The sequence below is a fragment of the Oncorhynchus gorbuscha genome, linkage group LG08, assembly GCF_021184085.1.
Source record: "Oncorhynchus gorbuscha isolate QuinsamMale2020 ecotype Even-year linkage group LG08, OgorEven_v1.0, whole genome shotgun sequence".
Taxonomy (NCBI): Eukaryota; Metazoa; Chordata; class Actinopteri; order Salmoniformes; family Salmonidae; genus Oncorhynchus; species Oncorhynchus gorbuscha.
The window spans coordinates 65,729,885-65,756,031 of NC_060180.1; the positions used below are offsets into that span (position 1 = coordinate 65,729,885).

Below are 26,147 nucleotides of genomic sequence, written 5' to 3' on the forward strand. Positions count from 1 at the left end.
TTTAGTTAGGTCCTCAAGGTAGCAAGCAGGCTGGCACCTCATCGGGGTGTCCTGTCTCTTGCCCTTTATACCAACAAGAAGCGTCTGTCTTTGTCATACTTTAACACGACGGCTCTCTAGCGGCCATGACACTGTACTGCAGAATCTGAAAGTATAACGGCATTGAGAAGTATCTCCTATAAATCGGTGCACTCCAAAGGGGCTTTTGAAACACACACTATATTGCAAATACGGGTTTCTCATAGGTCTATCCAAAGACTCTCTTCGTGAACATCTATATTAATGACTTGCAGATCACATCATTTTGATTAAAGGTAAAGGGTCCTTTTGAGATAAAAGTACTCTGAATGGTTTGATATTTTGGCTCTACAGTACAATCAGGGCCCGTATTCATAGTGTCTCGGAGTAGGAGTGCTAATCTATGATCAGTTCTGTATTTTAAATCATATTAATGAATGAGTTACATGGACATGGGGGACCTGATCATAGATCAGCATTCCTAATCTGAGACTATTTATGAATACACGGCCAGACCTTCTCCATATGAACGCTCAAGGGAGAGAGAACCTGTTTACAACCCAACACTTTCTGCCAGGTTCAGGTCATAGCACGAACAGGTAGGGTAGGCGGGTATCACCAACCCTGTTCATACAATACTCATGCAACATCACCTTCCATAGTTGTAGCGCTGTCTTTTAATGCACCATGATCGTGACGATTGGGGCACCTGATCCCACCGCGTCTGTAAACAGCACCGCGGACGGCGACAGGGTAGGGGAGAGGATGGTGCCCACTGAAGACGACAAGATAACTAAGCAAAAACAGACGTATTCAATGTCGTTCGGTGTCCTGGGTGAGTGTCTTGAGGAATAGAGTATTTGTCGTCGTGAGGTGCATGAATTCAAGTTAGATGGTTGTAGGGAGGAAAATGATCAATGCTATTTGTGGTAGTACGAGACTATGATGCAGTATTCTCAAACATTCACGCAAAATGCCATTTACCCCAGTACTTGAGGTTAATCTCATACACCGTTCATATTAGGCTACATGCCACGATTGTTTTTGGTGCGTCGCGTCGCGTCCGGTAACATTGTGCGCATTCCGATGAGCAGGGCCGAATGTGGCATCTGTCTTTTGTGGTCCCACAGGTGTAGCCTAGCCTATGGGTCCAAGGCAATGGGACTGCATTTCAGTCTATTATGTTGTTATGATGTCAGCTATGTATTGTAATAAATAATGGATTACATTATTTATTTCAGTAATCTAGCAGTCAAACAAGGGAGTTTAAATGGAAACTACGATTAACAGCTAAATATTTAACGTTGGATTTGAGTAGCCAAAAGTGGCTATTTTATTAAACTTTAGCTTTAAAAAAAATGGATTGCGCAATGTGCATACATTAAGCAATCACACACATGTCTTACACGTCCACACTTCTTACGCAAATACTCAACACAGTTCACAATATCACAGCAAGCGGCAGTCATCGGAACCATCTCGGACGCATTTTACCGCACTTCCTTTTGTTTTTGAAAATTCTGTCACAACGTGGTAGAGGCGAGAGCTAACTGACTGGTATGTTTCGCAACGGTTGAAGAACGTCATCAGCAGCAGTGCCAAAAAACTGTATGGCACAGGACATGGCTTTATTGTCAATTTGGAGATGGAGATCAAACTGGTCTCAGAGCATTTGGTATTATTCTATATGTAAATCCGAGACATTCCATTTAGTCAATTTGTGGATGTCCATCACACATTTCATATATGTTTAGAATTACAATTTGTAGTATATACATAATGAAGTAGCAAAACTCAGAATATGTTACAAATTCGCAAAACGTACAATATGTTACACATTTTCTAAAGGTATGCTATGTTACGAATTCTAGCTAGTTGGCCAATTGGCTAACGTTAGCTAGGTGTTATGGTTAAGTTTAGGAGTTAGGTTAAAAGGTTAGGGGAAGGGTTAGGGTTAGGCAAATAGTTATCTAAAATGGTTAGGGGAAGGGTTAGCTAACATGCTAAGAAGTTGCAAAGTAGCAAGTAGTTGAACAGTTGCTAATTAGCAAAAATGCTAAAGTTGTCCGTGATGGGGGATAATGACTCAATGCTCAGGGCCTGTATTCATAAAGCGTCTGAGAGTACAGTGATGATCTAGGATCAGTTTAGCCTTGTCGATTATAGATACGCTCTGCTACTCCGAGACGCCTAATGAATACAGGCCCAGATATGCTATTGAATGAGGGGACATGGGGATAACCCACATTCAGTAGGCTTTGGACTGCATTTCTACTTTTTTTTACAGTCAGACTATTATCCTCCATTCAGTACACACACTCACACACACAAAATTGGCCTGTAATTTAATATTGAGCAGAAAGTAATAAAGTAAAAGTGTTGGTTAGGAAAAGAGCACCACAGTAAAGTCAGTAGGTACAATAAAAGAAACATGACCCCATTTCCTATATCTGCTGATAGATGGCTTTTGACACGCTGCTACTAGTAGACCTAGCAGTCCCAGCACTATAGCAGTACCTAGGTTTAAACAGTGCTGGCAGTGAATTTAGTTGTGTAAGAATGGGGAATGATAGAGTAGTTGATGCTGTTCATAACTAAAGCCCTACAGTGGCACCTGGTTAGAGTGACAAGATTCATTTCACTTCACAAGCTAGACATGTCTCACACGTTAGGGGAGGGAAAGAGGATACCTAGTCAGTTGCACAACCGAATGCGTCCACCGAAATGTGTCTTTTGTATTTAACCCAACCCCTAAATCAGCCTAGTGGTGTGTGTGTGTGGGTGTAAATGTGTCTTTTGTATTTAACCCAACCCCTAAATCGGCCTAGTGGTGTGTGTGTGGGTGTAAATGTGAAAGAGAGAGACAGTGAGAGAAAGAAAGTGAGAGACAGAGAGAGACAGAGAGATGGCAGGGCATTTTAGAGGACAGGACATGTCAGTAACAGAACATTTATGGGATGTTGCCAGTCAATGTTTCTCATTCTTATTTGGTGTCACGTGGTTTTACTGGATTAAGTTGGACACTTTAAAATCAGCAGATCCTGTGTTTAGTACTTCCCATGTAGTGGTTGGTTTTCAATTGCAGTGCGCCAAAGCTACCATACAAGTACTGCAGCTTAGTAGAGTAAATACTGTGTGCATTATCTTCTGTTGTACAAACAACTTAAATACACAGACCCTGTGTTGTACAAGAGGAGCCAAACTATTTTTCAATCATGCCAATGTAGAAAATTATCATGTCTAATACTTTCTGTTTTGGGATGATCTGTGTCCATTTCTTTTATTATTACCCACTTTTTCTCCCCAATTGTTAGTAGTTACTGTCTTGTCTCATCCCTACAACTCCTGTACGGGCTCAGGAGAGATGAAGGTCGAGAGCCATGCGTCCTCCGAAACACAAGTCAAGCAAGCCACACTGCTTCTTAACACAACACACATCCAACCCAGAAGCACCAATGTGTCGGAGGAAACACCGTACACCTAGCGACCTGATCAGCGTGCACTGCGCCTGGCCCGCCACAGGAGTCGCTAGTGCGCGATGAGACAAGGATATCCCTACCAGCCAAACCCTCCCTAACCCGGGCGACGCTAGGCCAAGGATGCATCGCCCCATGGACCTCCCGGCCACAGCCGGCTGCAACAGAGCCTGGGCTCGAACCCAGAGTCTCTGGAGGCAGAGTGCCTTAGACCACTGAGCCACCCGGGAGGCCCTCCATTCCTAACTTTCAGACAGTGGATAGCAGTAACACACTACTTTGGCCTTGTTGATGGGCAGAAGAATGGGGAAGCTGACAATGAGGATTTGGCATTTTGGCAGAATCCTCCCTCTCCATCTGTCACCCATGTCAATCAATCAATCAATCAATCAATCAATCAATCAATCAATCAAATGTATTTATAAGCCCTTTTTACATCAGCTGATGTCACAAAGTGCTGGACAGAAAACCCAGCCTAAAACCTCAAACAACATGCAATGCAGGTGTAGAAGCACGGTGGCTAGGAAAAACTAGAAAGGCCGGAACCTAGGAAGAAACCAGGCTATGAGGGGTGGCCAGTCCTCTTCTGGCTGTGCCGGGTGGAGATTATAACAGAACATGGCCAAGATGTTCAAATGTTCATAGATGACCAGCAGGGTCAAATAATAATAATCACAGTGGTTGTATAGGGTGCAACAGGTCAGCACCTCAGGAGTAAATGTCAGTTGGCTTTTCATAGCCAATCATTCAGAGTATATCTACCGCACTTGATGTCTCTAGAGAGTTGAAAACAGCAGGTCTGGGACAAGGTAGCACATCTGGTGAACAGGTCAGGGTTCCATAGCCACAGGCAGAACAGTTGAAACTGGAGCAGCAGCACGGCCAGCGTGACTGGGGACAGCAAGGAGTCATCAGGCCAGGTAGTCCTGCGGCATGGTCCAAGGGCTCAGGTCCTTGAAAGAAAGAAAGAAAGAAAGAAAGAAAGAAAGAAAGAAAGAAAGAAAGAAAGAAAAAAAGAGCGAGAGCATGCTTAAATTCACACAGGACACTGGATACGACAGGAGAAATACTCTAGATATAACAGACTGGCCCTAGCCCCCGACACATACTATTGCAGCATAAATACTGGAGGCTGAGACAGGAGGATTCGGGAGACACTGGCCCCATCCGACGATACTCCGAGACAGGGCCAAACAGGCAGGATATAACCCCACCCACTTTGCCAAAGCACAGCCCCCCACACCACTAGAGGGATATCTTCAACCAACAACTTACTATCCTGAGACAAAGCCGAGTATAGCCCACAAAGATCTCCCGCACAGCACGAACCAAAAAGGGGGCATCAACCCGGACAGGAAGATCACATCAGTGACTCAACCCACTCAAGTGGCGTACCCCTCCTAGGGACGGTATGGAAGAGCACCAGTAAAGCCAGTGACTCAGCCCCTGTAATAAGGTTTGAGGCAGAGAATCCCAGTGAAGAGAGGGGAACCAGCCAGGCAGAGACAGCAATGGCAATTTGTTGCTCCAGTGCCTTTCCATTCACTTGGGCCAGACTAGACTCAATCATAGGACCTACTGAAGAGATGAGTCTTCAATAAAGACTTAAAGGTTGAGGCAGAGTCTGCGTCTCTCACATGGATAGGCAGGCAATTCCATAAAAATTTAGCTCTATAGGAGAAAGCCCTGCCTCCAGCTGTTTGCTAAGAAATTCTAGGGACAATAAGGAGGCCTGCGTCTTGTGACCGTAGCGTGTGTGTAGGTATGTACGGCAGGACCAAATCAGAGAGACAGGTAGGAGCAAGCCCATGTAATGCTTTGTAGGTTAGCAGTAAAACCTGGAAATAGCCTTAACAGGAAGCCAGAGGCTTGCACTTGGGTAATATGCACCAACGTCTAGGAGCATGAGGACAGATGCAGAGCCTCGGTCTGACGCCATTAAAAGGTAATTTAAGTAGGCCTATTTTGAGATATCACAATATCTTTCAATAATGACAGGAATGGAGGTCATTATTCCAGTGAGATTGCTATGGCGAACATCGGCATGTTTAGTTTTGCCCAACCTAGATTGAGGTACAGACAGTCTCAATGGGGATAGCTGAGCTGACTACACTGACTGCTAGTGGCATACTCCACTAATCTAACAGCCTGCACCCTCTCATTGTGGATCTAGGGGAGTTAGAGCCATGTCTATGTTCGTAGATAAGATGAGAGCACCCCTCCAGCTAGGATGGAGTCCGTCACTCCACAGCAGACCAGGCTTGGTACTGTTTGTGGGTGAGTCTCAGAAATAGGGCCAGTTATCTACAAATGATATATTTTGGGAGGGGCAGAAAACAGTTTTCAACCAGCGATTGAGTTATGAGACTTTGCTGTAGAGCTCATCACTCCCCCTAACTGGGAAGGGGCCAGAGACAATTACTCGATGCCGACACATCTTTCTAGCTGATTTACACACTGAAGCTATGTTGCGCTTGTTGACCTCTAACTGTTTCATCCTAACATCGTTGGTGCCGACGTGGATAACAATATCCCTATACTCTCTACACTCGCCAGTTTTAGCCAGCACCATTTTAAGATTAGCATTAATGTCGGTAGCCCTGCCCCTTGGTAAACAGTGTATGATCGCTGGATGATTCGTCTTAAGTCTAATACTGCGGGTAATGGATTCACAAATGACTAGGGTTTTCAATTTGTCAGAGCTAATGGTGGGAGGCTTCGGCGTCTCAGACCCCGTAACAGGAGGAGTAGAGATCAGAGAAGGCTCGGCATCTGACTCCGACCGGTTGCTTAACGGGGAGAACCGGTTGAAAGTTTCTGTCACGTTCTGACCTTTATTTCCTGTGTTTTGTATTTAGTTAGTATGGTCAGGGTGTGAGTTGGGTGGGCAGTCTATGTTTGTTTTTCTAGGTTTTGGGAATTTCTATGTTTCGGCCTAGTATGGTTCTCAATCAGAGGCAGGTGTCATTAGTTGTCTCTGATTGAGAATCATACTTAGGTAGCCTGGGTTTCACTGTGTGTTTGTGGGTGATTGTTCCTATCTCTGTGATTGCACCAGATAGGACTGTTTTGAGTTTTCACATTTATTGTTTTTTGTAGTCAGTTGTTCATGTGTACCTTAACGTATTAAAAAGAACCATGGACACTTACCACGCCACGTATTGGTCCTCTGATCCGTTTCGCCTCTCCTCTTCGGAAGAAGAGGAGGAAATTCATTACAGTTTCTGTCTGCATTTCCTATCAGCATTTCCCTCCAGAAGCCATGAGAAAGTTGTCCGGCTGCGGGGACCATGCGAGGGGATTTATACTATCTGTACTTATTTGTGGCACAGACGCTGTTTCATCCTTTCCTACACTTAAATGACCCTTTCCTAACGATTGTGTCTGAAGCTGGGCTTGCAACACAGCTATCCTCGCCATAAGGCGTCCTCCTTTATATTATGAATACAGCAATTGCAATTGGAAGGTTAATGTTACTACTTATCTTCGGCTGGTGGAGGTCCTGACGATAAAACTTCCGGGTGAAAAAGTTGAGCGTGGGAATTTTTTTTAATATGAAACGTTAATTAAAAAGTAAAAACCGTAAAGTTGGCAGTTAGCAACAAACCGCACAGCAGCACGTAAACAAGTCTACAAGTTAGGACCAGAAATTAGTCCCCATTTCACTGTACTGACTGATGTGGACTATTCTTACCCTCCATCTCTCTACCTCTCTCTCCTCCCCTCTACCTCTTCCCCTTTAGATAATTTGTTTGGGAAACGCCTCTCGCAGGCCAGACAGTACATCATGTCCCACAAATCCTGGCTGAAAATGGTGCCCACGGAAGACTGTGATATCCTAATGACATTCTCAGGTACGCTAAATCACCACCTTCACCTTCCACAGTCTCCTCAATCATGATGGGATACTTCGAGGGGGAGTCTTATTGGCCGATGTGGGCAATGAGCCAATCACTCGTTGATGTCCGCAGGGACGATTGAATAATATCCATTACCTGTATGTTTGTTTCAGAGTTAGGCACTCTATAATTCTGCACACTTGCTGTGTGGGTTCACACAAATGGATCTCATTGGTCAAAGCAAGTTTGCCACATGGATCCCAACTAAAATTGGGTTGGATATGAATTATTGCACTCATTCTTGCAGGATGGGATGAAAGGAAGACCCCATAAACACTAGGGCGGTTACCTCATTTGATTGTATTGACCTTTTCATGGGTCCACCCTCCCACGGTTACTGTTGCTACCTCTGTCAAGCATTGAATAATGTTGTTGATGCAGCCTCCTTATTTGAATGTTCCAAGAGTCTGTGATCAGCCTGATGAATTACTAGAATGTGAAGTGTTAAAAAAATGTCAAGCATTGAATGACTGTGACAGAGGTTCAGTATTAATTCATGGCAATTGGGCTGTGGCTGTATATAGATTTAAATAAATGAAATACAAATTCTGACATAGAAACTGACAATTTACTCCTTTGTAGACACCATAGATGACCACACCTTGCTATGGCTGCTGAACCACATCCGACTGGGAATCCCACAAGTTACAATCCAGATCCGACAGCATCAACACACGCAGGGCTACGCATTCTTTATTACAACCACATTTGAGAAGTAAGACACTCCACTTCTTACATGACATTTATGTCGGAATTGTAATGGTTAAATGTTAATTATATGGTCGTTACCTAACGGGGTTAAATTCTCGGGCCAACTCTTTTCTCTGTATACATCAATGATGTCGCTCTTGCTGCTGGTGATTCTCTGATCCACCTCTACGCAGACGACACCATTCTGTATACTTCTGGTCCTTCTTTTGACAGTATTAACTAACCTCCAGACGAGCTTCAATGCCATACAACTCTCCTTCCGTGGCCTCCAACGCAAATAAAACTAAATGCATGCTATTCAACCAATCATTGCCCGCACCTGCCCGGCCATCCAGCATCACTACTCTGGACGGCTCTGACTTAGAATACGTGGATAACTACAAATAACTAGGTGTCTGGCTAGACTGTAAACTCTCCTTCCAGACTCACATTAAGCATCTCCAATCAAAAATTAAATCTAGAATCGGTTTCCTATTTTGCAACAAAACTTCCTTCACTCATGCTGCCAAACATACCCTCGTAAAACTGACCATCCTACCGATCCTTGACTTCGGCGATGTCATCTATAAAATAACCTCCAACACTCTACTCAGAAAACTGGATGTAGTCTATCACAGTGCCATCCGTTTTGTCACCAAAGCCCCATATACTACCCACCACTGCGACCTGTACGCTCTCGTTGGCTGGCCCTCGCTTCATACTCGTCGCCAAACCTACTGGCTACAGGTTATCTACAAGTATCTGCTAGGTAAAGCCCCGCCCTATATCAGCTCACTGGTCACCATAGCAGCACCCACTCGTAGCACGCGCTCAAGCTGGTATATCTCACTGGTCACCCCCAAAGCAAATTCCTCCTTTGGTCGCCTTTCCTTCCAGTTCTCTGCTGCCACTGACTGGAACGAACTGCAAAAATCACTGAAGCTGGAGATTCCCATCTCCGTCACTAGCTTTAAGAACCAGCTGTCGGAGCAGCTCACAGGTCACTGCACCTGTTCATAGCCCATCTGTATATAGCCCATCTATCTACCTCATCCCCATAAGGGATTTATTTATTTAGCTCCTTTTGCACCACAGTATCTCTACATGTACATCCATCTTTTGCACATCTACCATTCCAGTGTTTAATTGCCATATTGTAATTACTTCGCCACCATGGCCTATTTATTGCCTTAACTCCCTTATTTGACCTAATTTGCACTCACTGTATATAGGCATTGTTTTCTTTTTTCTACTGTATTATTGACTGTATGTTTTGTTCATTCCACGTGTAACTTTGTGTTGTTGTATGTGTCGAACTGCTATGCTTTATCTTGGCCAGGTCGCAGCTGCAAATGAGCACTTGTTCTCAACTAGCTTACCTGGTTAAATAAAGGTGAAATAAAAATATAAAAAAATATTGTTACCGCATCATTCGTAAACATCACATTCATAAATAGTGGCCTGGTTCCAGATCTGTTTGTGCTCTGTTGCAATGGTTGGTTTGACAATGACCATAGGAGGAGTTGACAAGACAGAACAGTCAGATATGGGACCAGGTAAATAGAATCTGAAACAGGACTGTCAAATAAAGCTTGTGTCCTTCTCCCCTCTTGTCTTCCTCTCCTCAGCTTGCTGCGTGGTGCAGAGCTGACGGGGATGCGCAAATTGGTCAAACCACAGTATGGAGGTGGAACACATAGGTTTTCCTGTGCAGAGGATAATATATACGAGAACATAGAGAGCGAGCTGTGCTTTTTCACCTCCCAGGTTCGTATCAGTTATGGCTATGATCTCCAAACATATTTAAACAGCTCTGATATATGTCCTGTTGCTGATTTTTACCTTGTTCCCACAAACTCTGTGGTTGTTCGATCACATCTTTTCTTCAGGAGCGTCAGAGCATCATCAAGTACTGGCTGGACAACCTGCGAGCCAAACAAGGAGAAGTCCTTCACAACTTCCACTTCCTGGAGGGACAACCAATCAGTAAACAATTGTTTTTGTATTTACTCATTGCCTGACTCTTCAGCATCACAATAAAATCTGAGACAGCTTTGTTATTGACTGATCAGTTCCAGAGCTGATGGCCAGAGGAGTAATCTATCAAGTGTTTCCTCTACACGAGCAACGGATCCTCAGTCAGCTGATGACGTCATGGGTCCAAGCTGTCTGTGAGAGACAGCCTTTGGGTGAGCAGCACCTGTTGAGACAATATAGCATGCTTAATTGTTACAATTAATTGATCATTCTATCATAGAATAAGATAATATAATTTGCACTACAAATACAATATCAATGGAAAGATACACATTTCTTAAAAATATAATTTACTAACTGAAGCCAAAAACCCATTGTTTCTGTCTTTGTCTGTCGTGTTGTTGGTGTCATGTCTGTGAGTCAGATGACATCTGTGATTACTTTGGGGTGAAGATTGGCATGTACTTTGCCTGGCTGGGTTTCTACACCAACTCCATGCTGTACCCTGCAGTCATCGGCTTTCTGCTGTGGATCCTGGCTGAGGCTGACCAGGTAGGTGGTGCAGCATCACATTACCTAATGGAGATCTCACACTGGCCAACACCTACTCATTCAAGGCTTTTTCTTTATTTTTACATTTCCTACATTGTAGAATAATAGTGAAGAAATCAAAACTATGAAATAACATATGGAATCATGTACGAAAGTAACCAAAAAAGTGTTAAACAAATCAAAATAAATTTAATATTTGAGATTCTTCAAATAGCCACCCTTTGCCTTGATGACAGCTTTGCACACTCTCAACCAGCTTCATGAGGTAGTCACCTGGAATGCATTTCAATTAACAGGTGTGTCTTCTTAAAAGTTCATTTGTGGAATTTCTTTACTTCTTAATGCATTTGAGCCAGTCAGTTGTGTTGTGACAAGGTTGTCAGGACCCGGTTACGAACCCGGGTCTCTGGAGTGAGAAACAGTCACTTAACCAACTGAGCCACGAATAGTCGGCAGAACCCAGAAGATGAGGCAGACACAGCAGTACTTGAGACGGTGTATTTAATGGAGTAAAAAATGAAGTTCTTCAGGAAAACATGTAACTCCACAACCTCAAAAGGAATCCTACAAGAACAAAGGTAATCCTCCAAGACAAAAAAGGTAAATCCACAAGGTGGAAGGTAAAGCACAAAAAGCCTCAAAAGATACTCAAAAAACAAACAAACAAGAACAAAAAACTGAATTCCACAAGAGAGTCCACCGGGATCACCAGGAGTTCTCAGAGTACTAGGGCTGGGTGCTAACATATAAACACAGAGCAAAGAACAGAGGAAAACAAAGGGTTTAAATACAATCAGGGGAAATGAGGCACAGGTGCAAATAATAATGGGGATCAAGGGAAAACAAAAGGTCAAAAGGCACAATGGGGGCATCTAGTGACCAAAAACCGGAACAACCCTGGCCAAATCCTGACAAAGGTAGGGGGGTATACAGAAGATAGCCCTATTTGCTTCTTACCATATTATGGTAAGAACAGCTCAAATAAGCAAAAAGAAATGACAGTCCATCATTACTATAAGACATGAAGGTCAGTCAATATGGAACATTTCAAGAACTTTGAAACTTTCTTCAAGTGCAGTCGCAAAAACCATTAAGCGCTATGATGAAACTGGCTCTCATGAGGACCACCACAGGAAAGGAAGACCCTGAGTTACCTCTGCTGCAGAGGATAAGTTCATTAGAGACTTGCTTGGGACAAGAAATCCGTGCAATGGACATTAGACTGGTGGAAATGTGTCCTTTGGTCTGGAGTCCAATGAGATTTTTGTTTCCAACCGCCGTATCTTTGTGAGACGCGGTGTGAGTGAACGGATGATCTCCGCATGTGTATTTCCCACCATAAAGCATGGAGGTGGCGGTGTTATGTTGTGGTGGTGCTTTGTTGGTGACACTGTCTTTGATTAATTTAGAATTCAAGGCACACTTAAACAGCATGGCTACCACGGCATTCTGCAGTGTTACGCCATTCCATCTGGTTTGGGCTTAGAGGGACTATAATTTGTTTTTCAACATGGACAATGACCCAACACACCTCCAGGCTGTGTAAGGGCTTTTTTTTAGCAAGAAAGAGAATGCTAGAGTGCTGTATCAGATGACCTGGCCTCCACAATCCCCTGACCTTCATTAAGTTGAGATAGTTTGGGATGAGTCGGACCGCAGAGCGAAGGAAAAGCAGCCAGCAAGTGCTCAGCATATGTGGGAACTTCTTCACGACTGTTGGAAAAGCATTCCAGGTGAAGCTGGTTGAGAGAATGCGAAAAGTGTGCAAAGCTGTCATCAAGGCAAAAGGTGGCTACTTTGAAGAATCTCAAATATAAAATATATTTAGATTTATTAAATACTTTTTTGGTTACTACATGATTCCATGTGTGTTATTTTATAGTTTTGATGTCTTCCCTATTATTCTACAATGTAGAAAATAGTCAAAGTTAAGAAAAACCCTTGAATTAGTAGTGTTCTAAAATGTTTGACCAGTAGTGTACCTGTCAGTAGTGCAATCTTAGAAAAAAGGGTTCCAAAAGGGTTCTTCAGCTGTCCTCATAGGAGAACCTTTTTGGTTCCAGGTACAAGCCTTTTTGGTTCCAGGTATAACCCTTTGGGGTTTCATGTAGAGCACTCTGTGGAAATGGATCTACATAGAACCCAAAAGGGCTCTACCTGGAGCAAAAATGGATATCCCTGGAACCAAATGTGGTTCTTTAACCCTTTTAGTTTCTAAGTAGCACCTTTTCCTAAGACTATCATACACAATGTAGTTTAGCCTTGTCCATAATCTGACAATGACATAGTGTAGGAGTTTGCAAGATAGCACAAACAGATCTAGAACTAGACTACATGTAGCTATTCAAATGACTCACTTGTATCTCCACCCGGCACAGCCAGAAGAGGACTGGCCACCCCTCATAGCCTGGTTTCTCTCTAGGTTTCTTCCTAGGTTTTGGCCTTTCTAGGGTGTTTTTCCTAGCCACTGTGCTTCTACACCTGCATTGCTTGCTGTTTGGGGTTTTAGGCTGGGTTTCTGTACAGCACTTTGAGATATCAGCTGATGTAAGAAGGGCTATATACAGTGGGGAGAACAAGTATTTGATACACTGCTGATTTTGCAGGTTTTCCTACTTACAAAGCATGTAGAGGTAATTTTTATCATAGGTACACTTCACCTGTGAGAGACAGAATCTAAAACAAAAATCCAGAAAATCACATTGTATGATTTTTAAGTAATTAAATTTCATTTTATTGCATGACATAAGTATTTGATACATCAGAAAAGCAGAACTTAATATTTGGTACAGAAACCTTTGTTTGCAATTACAGAGATCATATGTTTCCTGTAGTTCTTTACCAGGTTTGCACACACTGCAGCAGGGATTTTGGCCCACTCCTCCATACAGACCATCTCCAGATCCTTCAGGTTTCGGGGCTGTCGCTGGGCAATACGGACTTTCAGCTCCCTCCAAAGATTTTATATTGGGTTCAGGTCTGGAGACTGGCTAGGCCACTCCAGGACCTTGAGATGCTTCTTACGGAGCCACTACTTAGTTGCCCTGGCTGTGTGTTTCGGGTTGTTGTCATGCTGGAAGACCCAGCCACGACCCATCTTCAATGATCTTACTGAGGGAAGGAGGTTGTTGGCCAAGATCTCGCTTTACATGGCCCCATCCATCCTCCCCTCAATACGGTGCAGTCGTCCTGTCCCCTTTGCAGAAAAGCATCCCCAACGAATGATGTTTCCACCTCCATGCTTCACGGTTGGGATGGTGTTCTTGGGGTTGTTCTCATCCTTCTTCTTCCTCCAAACACGGCGAGTGGAGTTTAGACCAAAAAGCTTTATTTTTGTCTCATCAGACCACATGACCCTCTCCCATTCCTCCTCTGGATCATCCAGATGGTCATTGGCAAACTTCAGACGGGCCTGGACATGCGCTGGCTTGAGCAGGGGGACCTTGCGTTCCATGACGGCGTAGTGTGTTACTAATGGTTTTCTTTGAGACTGTGGTCCCAGCTCTCTTCAGGTCATTGACCAGGTCCTGCCGTGTAGTTCTGGGCTGATCCCTCACCTTCCTCATGATCATTGATGCCCCACAAGGTGAGATCTTGCATGGAGCCCCAGACCGAGGGTGATTGACCGTCATCTTGAACTTCTTCCATTTTCTAATAATTGCACCAAAAGTTGTTGCCTTCTCACCAAGCTGCTTGCCTATTGTCCTGTAGCCCATCCCAGCCTTGTCCAGGTCTACAATTTATCCCTGATGTCCTTACACAGCTCTCTGGTCTTGGCCATTGTGGAGAGGTTGGAGTCTGTTTGATTGAGTGTGTGGACCGGTGTCTTTTATACAGGTAACGAGTTCAAACAGGTGCAGTTAATACAGGTAATGAGTGGAGAACAGGAGGGCGTCTTAAAGAAAAACTAACAGGTCTGTGAGAGATGGAATTCTTACTGGTTGGTAGGTGATCAAATACTTATGTCATGCAATAAAATGCTCATTAATTTCTTTAAAATCATACAATGTGATATTCTAGATTTTAGTTTTAGATTCGGTCTCTTACAGTTGAAGTTTACCTATAATAAACATTACAGACCTCTACATGCTTTGTAAGTAGGAAAACCTGCAAAATCGGCAGTGTCTCAAGTACTTGTTGTCCCCACTGTAAATACATTTGATTTGATTGGATTTGTTGGAATCTATTTGTATGTGTTTTCTCTCCTAATCACATAAAAATTAATGTGAAAAAATATGGATGTGTTGGCCTAGACTACAAAACTGTATTTCACCCACCATAGCACTTACCATCTCTGTGCTCTGTGATACATTTCCAGTGTTATTTGTTGTTGATATTTAGTAGAAAGATTCCCCTATTCTGTATGTATCTCATGTGGCTCACTCACTTCTCCACTCCCCCACAGACCAGCCAGGACATCTGCTGTGTGGTGTTTGCCCTCTTCAACGTGGTGTGGGCAACACTCTTCCTGGAGAGGTGGAAGCGGAGAGAAGCTGAGCTAGCATACAGGTGGGGGACACTGGACACTCCTGCCGAGTCCCTTGAAGATCCTAGACCCCAGTTTCGGGTGAGTGTCTTGTTATTGCATCCTATTCATTCAGAGTTGGGCCGAGATTCAATCTGGGCACGTTGTAGAGCACTTGACATTTAAAGATACATTCCGATTGAGCTGAAATCTGCCCTGTTACCATGAATGTCTGCAGACGTTGAGAACATTGCCTTTAAAAGAGACATTGTCGACAGGGCCAGAGTTTAGGGTCTACAGGGCCAGAGTTTAGGGGTCTACAGGGCCAGAGTTTACGGGTCTACAGGGCCAGAGTTTAGGGGTCTACAGGGCCAGAGTTTACGGGTCTACAGGGCCAGAGTTTACGGGTCTACAGGGCCAGAGTTTACGGGTCTACAGGGCCAGAGTTTACGGGTCTACAGGGCCAGAGTTTAGGGGTCTACAGGGCCAGAGTTTACGGGTCTACAGGGCCAGAGTTTACGGGTCTACAGGGCCAGAGTTTAGGGGTCTACAGGGCCAGAGTTTAGGGGTCTACAGGGCCAGAGTTTACGGGTCTACAGGACCAGAGTTTACGGGTCTTCAGGGCCAGAGTTTACGGGTCTTCGGGGCCAGAGTTTACGGGTCTTCAGGGCCAGAGTTTACGGGTCTTCAGGGCCAGAGTTTACGGGTCTTCAGGGCCAGAGTTTACGGGTCTACAGGGATAAGTAATATGAGATATAGGTTTGGAGAGTGTTGTGTGAATTCCAAGGGGTCCTGAGGTTTCTAAAGGGGAAGTTGTCTCTGTCCTCCTTAGGTCCGGCTAACTCAATTGGTAGCGTGTGAAACTCTGGGTCGTGGGTTCGAGCCCCACGTTGGGCGTTAGCATTTTAGTTGGTGTGTGTCTGACTGTGTGTGTTTTTCAGGGTGTAAAGCGGTGTAGCCCCATAACAGACTGTGAGGAGTTTTACTACCCACCCTGGAAGAGGACGATTTTCAGGTGGATGGTCAGCCTCCCCATCTGTCTCCTCTGTCTCTGCTTTGTCTTCCTGGCCATGCTTGTCTGTCTGGAGATGCAGGTAAGAGACAGAAATCAACAGAAAATAGCTATATTGACATTTAAAGGCATTGGTAAACGCTGCATATGTCGGCACAGTAGGAAATTACCTTTAAATTTAAACCGTGCTACAGATTGAAGCAAGCCCTTAGCCATCGGAATCAAGCATAGTCCACTATTGAAGTATTGAAAGAAGGTTGAGGACTGCAGCTTAATTCTCTTTAATAATATTTATTGTTGACATGTTTCAAAGGAGCTCCTTCGTCAAAAAGCACTAAGTATCGTTAGGGCTCGATTCAATCCATATCGCGGAGGTTCAGCAGTATAATATTGCGCAAAGAAAATGTACATGTAATTTCCGATTGAGCCGACATACTGTACAGTGCATTCAAGACCCTTTGACTTTTTCCACATTTTGTTACGTTACAGCCTTTTTCTAAAATGGATCAAATAAATGTTTTCCCTCATCAAATTTACACACACTACCCCATAATGACAAAGTTAAAACAGGTTTTTAGAAATGATTGCAAATGTATTAAAAATAAAAATTGTGAATTTGCACGCCCAATTTTTCAGTTTTTGATTTATTAAAAAAGTTTGAAATATCCAATAAATGTCGTTACACTTCATGATTGTGTCCCACTTGTTGTTGATTCTTCACAAAAAAATACAGTTTTCTATCTTTAAGTTTTGAAGCCTGAAATGTGGCAAAAGGTCGCAATGTTCAAGGGGGCTGAATACTTTCGCAAGGCACTGTATGTTTTTCAGCACCAGGGACTGGGAGACTAGTTACAAAATGTGGGAAAAGGGTCTGAATACTTTCTGAATGCACTGTATGCAACTTTTACCGTAAATGCAGTCTTGACTAACGTGGGAATATGTCCTTTAAATTACAATCGCTCTATAGGATCCCTTAGTGTCAGAAATGGTTAGTGTGTACTGCCGTTTAAATCACAACTTTTCAGGGATAAGCGATTTTAAGATCAAAGATAATGGCTCAAGGGTTAATTAACCTGTCTTGCTGTAATAAAATTTTTCTATTTTTATGGTTGATCTCTTCTTTCTTTTTATAGGAGTTTGTGATGGAAATTAAGGAGTTACCCAGTATCACAAGATTCATTCCTAAAATTTTGCTGGCCATCGTTGTGACTGTATGTGGTGAGGTGTATAGGAAGATCGCCCATTGGCTCAATGATATGGGTAAGCAGTTCAGCTGAGATTCACTGATATGAGCAACAGGTGAGGAATGATCGGAGCAATGAGGTCATCTCAAAAACCTGACCTAGGCAACAGCGACTAGGATCTGGTTTCAATGATAAACTCTTTATGACATGAACCACGTCACTGCCTACATCACTACTTTATCTGCTTGAATAAAATACTAAATAGTAGCTAGCAAGACTGAGATCACAGAGGTTATTTTTAGAGTGCATTTCACAAATGGATAGTTTACATCAACTACCCTTCACTAAAACAACTGTAATGGTTTTGCCTGCACACTTGTGTTTTGAATCGCCACATTCTGGCATGCCTTGTGGTTTGATGGGAGAGTCTCCGGGATATTTCCCCCTGAACGACGTAGGCAGTGACATAGTTCCTCTATGCCAAAAGATTCCATCATTGAAACCAGACCCTCTGTGTTGCCTAGGGTCAGGTTTTCCAGACTAGCAGTGAGGGCCCGACTCAGAGTAGGAGTAGTGATCTGGGATCAGGTCCCTCCCTGTTCATGTCATCTACAAGGCAAACGCTTTACGAATACTGGCTCTGATCTCTTCAGATTTAGTACAAAGTGATCATACAGTTTTGTTCAATAATCAGTATCAAATGGAGCGATGTATTTTAATGATTCTTATCACTTTGTTACAGAGAACTACAGACTTCAGAGTGCCTATGAGAATAATCTCATCATTAAAATGTTTTTTGTAAGTTAGACTTTTCATGTTTATTTTATTCCTACTGTTCTCTATTATCCAAAGGGTGTATTATTGTTGTATATATGTTTATAAATGTCATGTCTCATTCAGATTCCTTCTCTTCATTTTGCAGTTTGAGTTTATAAATTCTTACCTTAGCCTTTTCTACATCGGATTCTACCTCAAGGACATGGAGCGACTGAAGGAGGTAAAATCTGTCAATTAGGTTTGAAAAATGGAAAACATGATTGTACAAAATTATTCTCGCGAAAGAACAGCAATAACAGAATCACTCAAACGATCTCTTCACAGATGCTAGCCACTCTCCTGATCTTCCGCCAGTTTCTCCAGAACATCAAGGAGGTGCTCCAGCCTTATCTGTACGAGCACCACAAACTAGGAGTATTTACTCCCAAGATCGTGTGGGAAGTTCTCCAGGCCATAGTGATCAAGTACAGCCGTCTGGCTCTAGGAAAGGCCCAGGCTTCATGGACTATCCAATCACTGCTAGGCCCCAAAGGCCTTGCCACACATCCTGTGAATGGACAGACAGAACAGAACAAGAGAGGAGATCTAAAGGCTGGCTACAGGTTCACAGAGGAAGAGTGGGACATAAATGACACATTGAGGCAGCGGAAGATTAGCTTCAATGAGAAGGTGGATGTTGCCAGGGACGTTGCCATGGCGACCCAGCCCGAGGACAGCTTCCCGGAGGACAGTCCCACGATGGTGGAGGAGGGCATGGATCCTTCCAGCATCTTTGAGATGGGCGATGATGACAGTGACTATGAGTTATCTGAGACCAAGGAGACTAGTGTCTCCCCACCAAGTGGCTATGACACAGTAGTATGTCAGAGACGGAAAAATCCAATCCCAGAGAAAGAATCCACAAAGTCCTGGATTGACCCGCCTGAGGAGCCCAAGTCTGTCATCCTTACCCAAGCAGAGATGGAGAGCTGCATGCAGACGTATGAGGTATGGCTTAGTTGTCAGATCTGTTGTTATGAACTGGATCTGCTGTCTGTGTATCAATGCAACACAGTGCATTAGGTTATATTGTACACATGTTTAGTTTAATTTGACTGGACTTGAGTTAGTATTTGGTGCATACAGAGCATAGTGCATTCAGATTTGAAGTAAAATGTGATTTAAACACAAATGCTATTCAATGACAGCAGTTATATGACTTACATTTTTGACCTCTGACCCAACAGGACACCCTGCAGGACTACCAGGAGATGTTCATCCAGTTTGGCTACGTCGTGCTCTTCTCCTCTGCCTTCCCATTGGCTGCCATGTGCGCACTCATCAACAACATTATAGAGATCCGGAGTGACGCCTTGAAGCTCTGTACTGGCCTGCAGAGGCCCTTTGGCCAGAGGGTGGAGAGCATCGGACAGTGGCAGGTTAGTGGTCGCTCACATCTGGGCTCGTGTTCAAAGACATACACATGGTTAGCAGATGTTAATGCGAGTGTAGCGAAATGCTTGTGCTTCTAGTTCTAGTTCTCTGAGTAGGAGTGCTGATCTAGGATCAGCTCCCCCTCGTGCCTGTAATCTTATTCATTGTGATTTAAAAGGCAAAATCATAGATTATCACTCCTATTCTCCAATTATGAGTTTATCATGGTACAGTATGTCCCAGGACATATATTTAAATACATATTTATCTCACCTGCAATTAAGCTTTAACTTAGAGAACCATTTTAAAATCATGCAATTCTTCAAAAAAGCAAGACAACAGCTATTTCTTTCATAAAGATAATTTCCCTCTGAGATATTTTAATCTCTTCTCTTTCTGTGTGCAGACTGCAATGGAGGCCATGGGCTTGATAGCCATCATGGTGAACTGTTACCTCATTGGCCAGTGTGGTCAGCTGCAGCGTCTCTTCCCCTGGCTGAGCCCAGAGATGGTCATCATCTCCATCGTGGTACTGGAGGTAAAATAATGCAGTGGACATTGTGTTTTAGCACCTTCCTCAAAACCAAGGAGGCTGTACATAAATCACACAGAGTCCGGAGTATAAAACAATGCGGGGGGGGGCTGTTTAAGCACAAGTCAACAGCCTTCACTCAAATACGGCATTTCGTTTTGAAAATCAATTTCAGCGTTGTACAATAATGTAGATGCATATTGTGCTGTCTTTTTTCAAATTGAAAAAGACTTGACAGGTAATTGAGAAGAACAAGAGCTGTTGAAAGGCATGAGCCCAACGTGGGGCTCGTACCCACAACCCTGTGACTAAGAGTCTTAGGCTATACCAACTGATCTTGCCGGCTTGAAAAGATCAAGCAGCTCCCTCTACACATCACACACTCAGCATGGCATCGTCACACTCTTTCCACTCTGGTATAGATGAATTACACTTTTCTGTGATTTTATGTCACTGTTTGCTCAGTCTGTCCTTTGTTGTTTTGGGACTGACAGCATTTTGCCATCCTCCTCAAATACGTCATCCATGTGGCCATCCCTGATATCCCTGGATGGGTCGCAGACCAGATGGCCAAACTGGAGTACCGTCGAAGGGAGGCTTTCAAGGTACAGTTGCAGGTTGAAACACAAATCCACAGAGCAAGATGTTATATACTGTCCGTGTCTATCACTATCATCCTCCAAGTTTGTGTCTTCTTAGCGTTTAAAAAATATATTTGAATCGTGTATGCCTGCATTAGGCTTCATACAGACACTATAGTATGTTTGAGTCCATCAGGGCATCTTTTTGTACTGAATGCATCAAAAGGATATGCCTCTGACACTTCACTTGAACTCTCCAGTAACGTTGGCCTACATAACACTGTCATTATACAGTAATTGCTGGACTATTAAGCGCACCTGAATATAAACCGCACCCACTGAATGATTAAAAAATATGTATTTTGTACATAAATACGCCGCACATGTCGTTAAGCCGCAGGTGCCTACCGGTACATTGAAACAAATGAACTTTACACAGCCTTTAAACGAAACACGGGTTGTAACAAAAATAAATAGGCTTTAACGAAACACGACTTGTAACAAACATGAAAACAGTAGCCTACCAAGCCTCCTCCTGTGCACTGAAACCACTGAAGTCATCTCCTTCGGTGTCGGAGTTGAATAGCCTCAGAATTGCTTCATCCGATGTTGGATCGTTTTCATTGTCGCCCTCGTCACTTTCATCCGGAGGCAAATACCCTGCTGAGCTCATGCTGCCCCTTCAACACGCAGCAGTCCAGCCTTTCGAAACCCGTTGATGACAGACCTGACCATAAATTGCTCTTCGCATGCGGCCCGTTTTAGTGAAGGATTTCTCCCCACTTGTCATCCAAGCCTCCCACTGAACAAGGAGCGCCACCTTAAATGCACGATTTACACTGATGTCGAGTGGCTGCAAATACTTTGGGCCACATATGTCAGAGTCAAGGCCCGCGGGCCACATCCGGCCCGCGAGAAGGTTTTTTACGGCCCCTGGGATGATCTTGATTTATTATTAGAACCGGCCCGCAGACCGCAGCAAGCCGGCAGCCCGCAGATCTTTTACACGCACCAATACTACATTTCCCACAATGCAACGGTGACGCACCGAGCAGTAGGCTGCTTCATTTCAATATTTATTGGCACAGCAGTTGTCAGCATCACAGTAAAATTAACTTTCAGATACCCATCAAAAATGGCAAAACGGAAGGTGGACACTGAGAACCGGGGGTTTCAAACAAGGTGGGAGTCGGAGTATTTGTTCACGGAGGTAGCTGGAAAACCTGTGTGTCTTCTGTGTGGAGAAAGTGTGGCGGTACTGAAAGAGTATAATCTGAGACGACATTATGAAACGAAACACGCGGACAAAAACAAGAATATGGACATGGAACAAAGGCTACAAAAGGCAGAGGAATTAAAACGAGGCCTCAAATCTCGACAGGCTCTGTTCAAAAAAGCCAAATCACAAGGCCAGGCTGCTGTCAAGGCCAGTTTTATTTTGGCAGAAGAGATCGCTAAATCAGCCCGGCCATTTACGGAGGGGGATTTCATCAAAAACTGCATGATTAAAGTTTGTGACGAAGTTTGCCCAGAAAAAAGGCAACTCTTTTTAAATGTGAGTCTGAGCAGAAACACCATTGCCGAGAGAGTAGACCAGTTGTCCATCAATCTAAAAGAGCAGCTTGTGAAAAAGGGAAAAGATTTCATTGCATATTCCTTGGCTGTGGATGAGAGCACCGACATTTCTGACATTGCCCAGTTGTCAATTTTCATCCGCGGAGTGGACTCCAGCCTAAGCGTGACAGAGGAGTTTTTGGCTTTACGTCCTATGCATGGCACAACTACGGGGCATGATTTGTATGAAGAGGTGTCAAGATGTGTAAATGAGATGGAGCTGCCTTGGGAAAAACTCGTGGGTTTGACAACCGACGGAGCACCTGCGATGTGTGGACACAGGAGCGGACTGGTGGCCAAGATACGGGAAAAGATGCAAGAGGAAAACGCGACAGGTGAGCTGACAGCTTATCATTGTATCATACACCAGGAAGCGTTGTGCGGTAAAGCCTTGAAAATGGAGCATGTAATGAGCATCATCACGCGCACAGTTAACTTTATCAGAGCCAAAGGTTTGAATAACCGCCAGTTCAAGGCATTTCTGACGGAGTTAGAAACAGAGCATGGTGATTTGCCTTATCACACAGAGGTGCGATGGCTAAGCCAGGGAAAGGTGCTTCAAAGATGTTTCGAGCTTCGTGAGGAGATTTGTCTGTTCTTGGACAGCAAAGGGAAAGACACAACACAACTCCGAGACGAAATGTTTCTGTGTGAAATGGCTTTTCTGTGTGACATTACGAGTCATCTGAATGCAATGAACTTGCAGCTGCAGGGTCGGGATCGTGTCATCTATGATATGTACAGTACAGTGAAGGCATTTAAAACCAAACTGACTCTGTGGGAGACGCAGATGCGGAAAGAAAATTTGAGCCACTTTCCCAGCTGCCAGACCATGAAAGAGAAGCTCTCTACCAGTGCGTTCCCGAGCGCACAGTTGGCTGATAAAATAGGTATGCTTGCCGCTGACTTTCGACGCCGATTTGCTGACTTTGAAGCACAAAAAAGCAGGTTGGAACTGCTCGGTAACCCATTTGCTGTTGACGTGGAAAGCTCACCACCAAACCTCCAAATGGAGTTGATTGACCTCCAATGCAATGATGCACTGAGGGCAAAATATGCGGCAGTGGGTGCTGCGGAGTTCGCCCGTTTCCTCCCCGACACAATGCCCCAGCTGCGCATCCAGGCTGCTCAAACGTTGTCTATGTTTGGCAGCACATACCTGTGTGAACAACTGTTTTCTTTGATGAACTTGAACAAAACATCACACAGAAGTCGACTTACTGCTGAACACCTCCACTCAATTCTGAGGATTTCCTCAGCTCAGAGCCTTACCCCGAACATTGATGAACTTGTGGAAAAGATGGGACACCACCAAGTATCACCCTCAACCTCAAACAAGTGAACATTACTGTGCAATCACATATTTAGAGTTTTTACTCAGTTCAAGTTTAAAAGTTAAAGTTTAATATTTGTTTTCACTGCATGTTACTTCTTCTTAAACAAAGTGTTGTTTTTGATTAATAGATTTTTGCACTTTATTTTATTGTATTTCAATCCAATTATATTTTTAAAATATTTCAGTTGAGTGGATGATAGAAAATTGCTATTATTGTTTTTTTCTTTGAAGTAAATTTAGCCCACTTTTGCTAAAATAGAAAATATAGGCTACTGATGGTGCCTTGAATACCGGTTTCTTTCATTTAATGTTCATGTTATGGGGATTTTTATATAAAGGAAATTTGTCTTTTGTGTCTGTTGAAAATTAAAGATTACTGACAGAGCCATAAGAAAATATTGCTTTATTTATCTGATCATATTGGAATATATTTGTTAGGTTTTCAGTAGGTTCAATTAGGTTCACTAGACTATATGCGTCATTTAAAAAATTTTCAATGAACATTCGAACAGTCCGGCCCTCGGCTTGTAGCTAAATTTTTTATTTGGCCCTCCGTCCATTTGACTTTGACACCCCTGCTTTGGGCCATCTGCTTTTCTTCCCTCTGAAAGGTTTGTTGTCTTTTTGCACTGAGTCAGTTCCTCACGCTGATGTTTACAAAGTCTTATAATCGACTCATTAAGGCCAAGCTCCCATGCAGCAGCTCTATTTCTTTTTCCAACAGCCAGATCGATCGCCTTCAACTTGAAAGCTGCATCATATGCATTTCTCCGTGTTTACGTCACATTATGTGACGGTGCTCAGTGGGAAAAATATTGCGAAAGCGGGAAAATCCATAAATTAGCCGCGTCATTGTATAAACCGCGAGGTTCAAAGTGTGGGAATAAAGTAGCGGCTTATAGTCCAGCAATTACGGTAATTGAATTACTTAACAGATTTCATACAGTCATGAAAGTTGATGTCAGCATATGGTGTTTAACTTTACACAGTCATGACACAAACCAAAGCTGGTCATAGAAAGTGTCTGCTCTCTTTATGCCACATATTGTATATTACCTTGTTCCTATGCAGAAGCACGAGCATCAGGCCCAGCAGCACTTCCAGCAGCAGCTGAGGAGGCGGCGTGAGGAGGAGGAGCTGCAGCGTCAGGCTGAGCTCCAGGCCGAGGCACGGCAGGAGAGCGAGTACCACAAGGCTGACCACCAGCACCACCACGACAAGACACAGGGCAAGCCTGGGGACAAGCCCAAGAGACCCAGCTCTCTGCTGGGCAACAACAATGTGATGAAGCTCAAGCAGATCTTCCCCCAGCAGGGGAAGTTCTCTACGGGCACGGCCCGATCCCCTCAGTCCCCAACCGGGGCAGAAGCAAAACTACCAGGTTTCCTCAGCTTCAAGTTCCGGAAGTCTCCGGAGTTGAAGAAGGAGCCGTTGTCAGTAACACCAGCGCCGGGGACCGTAGTGACGACTGCTTCCGTGAACCAGGAGAAGTCTCAATCCCCCAGCAGGACCTTCAGCCCAGGGAAGCTGTTCAGCTTCAGCAGGTCAGAGGGCGCAGTGGTGTGTGCAAACGGAGCTCAGCCGTCCAAACCAGGTGATTCTGGCCCCCAGGCCTCTCCTAACACCCAGCCCACCAGGCAGGACTTGAACACAACTCCTTCAGGCGAGGAGCTACCCTCGTCTGAGAGCGAGAAGGGAGAAACGAGACTATCTAGCGATACTGACAACTCTGGCTCCAAGTGTTAGTCCATTGTCATGGCAACATGGAACGTTTAAGAAAGGGAAGCAGAGTACGATACATTTTTATCCTTGTTAAAATGTCACCATGTTAGATGGAGAGTATGATAAAATTGTTATCCTTGTTAAAATGTCACCGTGTTAAATGCACTTCCTGTAGGTCATCCTGAACAAGCTAAATTATGAAATGTAAGGTCAGAATGCAGCAGGTTTTGGGATAATTCTCCACAATCCAAATGACAGTAAATATAGGCTATATCTGTTCTATATACTGACTGTATATGTGGATACTATGTACAAATTGTAACAGTTTAACCCCTTGAATGAAGCCCAAGTACCGTTATTAAATACAGTTATAAGACTGCATGACTTGTGGTTCTGATAATCATAAAGCATTCCTGTAAGATCTGGATGGCGGTTTCCAGTAAAGATTTCGTCAATCCATTCATCAGATTTGATGTCTTAAAAGCATGGCAAATCATCTGCATGCCTGAAATAAATGTCTTCAGTTATTCAGCACCTTCTAAACCAAGCCATCATATATTCCTGCAATAGGACAGAATAAGTACATTCACTGTGACTGTAAGAGATATTCTATTTTTCTTGACTTTGTTTTTCTATGAATTATTTTATTACATGAAGTAGTGAATGTACCTCAATGATGCAAAACGCACTTCAATAAACTTCATCATGAGACCACAGAAAATGTAACGCATCACGTTTTTAACACAGCTACCATGGCAACTTTATCATGTAGCCTGCCTATTCCTGTCGTCTGTAGTTATATTCATTTACTAGCCACCTTTGCGTGTATGCAAAATATGTTTTGGTGAATTACAATATAAGGAAACACAAACGTCATGGAGGCTCAGACAGTACAAACA

The 26,147-nt window shown here is 43.7% G+C and overlaps 1 protein-coding gene across 2 annotated transcripts; it reads left to right on the plus strand.

The window, feature by feature from the left end:
• The first annotated feature begins 595 nt into the window (after window positions 1-595).
• Window positions 596-25,958, plus strand: LOC124040987 (anoctamin-8-like). Of its 2 annotated transcripts, none has more exons than XM_046358135.1 (17): window positions 596-853; window positions 7,238-7,348; window positions 7,976-8,108; window positions 9,712-9,850; window positions 9,973-10,069; window positions 10,156-10,272; window positions 10,485-10,612; window positions 15,018-15,179; window positions 16,019-16,171; window positions 17,223-17,349; window positions 18,016-18,071; window positions 18,196-18,270; window positions 18,375-19,037; window positions 19,277-19,468; window positions 19,870-20,001; window positions 20,490-20,600; window positions 24,598-25,958. In XM_046358135.1, the coding sequence occupies exons 1-17, from the start codon at window positions 706-708 to the stop codon at window positions 25,270-25,272; spliced, it is 3,219 nt and encodes a 1,072-aa protein (XP_046214091.1). In that variant the 5' UTR covers window positions 596-705; the 3' UTR covers window positions 25,273-25,958. The 2 variants fall into 2 exon arrangements, with proteins under 2 accessions (XP_046214091.1, XP_046214093.1); XM_046358137.1 differs by lacking the exon at window positions 596-853 and adding an exon at window positions 1,471-1,575.
• Window positions 25,959-26,147: the final 189 nt, after the last annotated feature.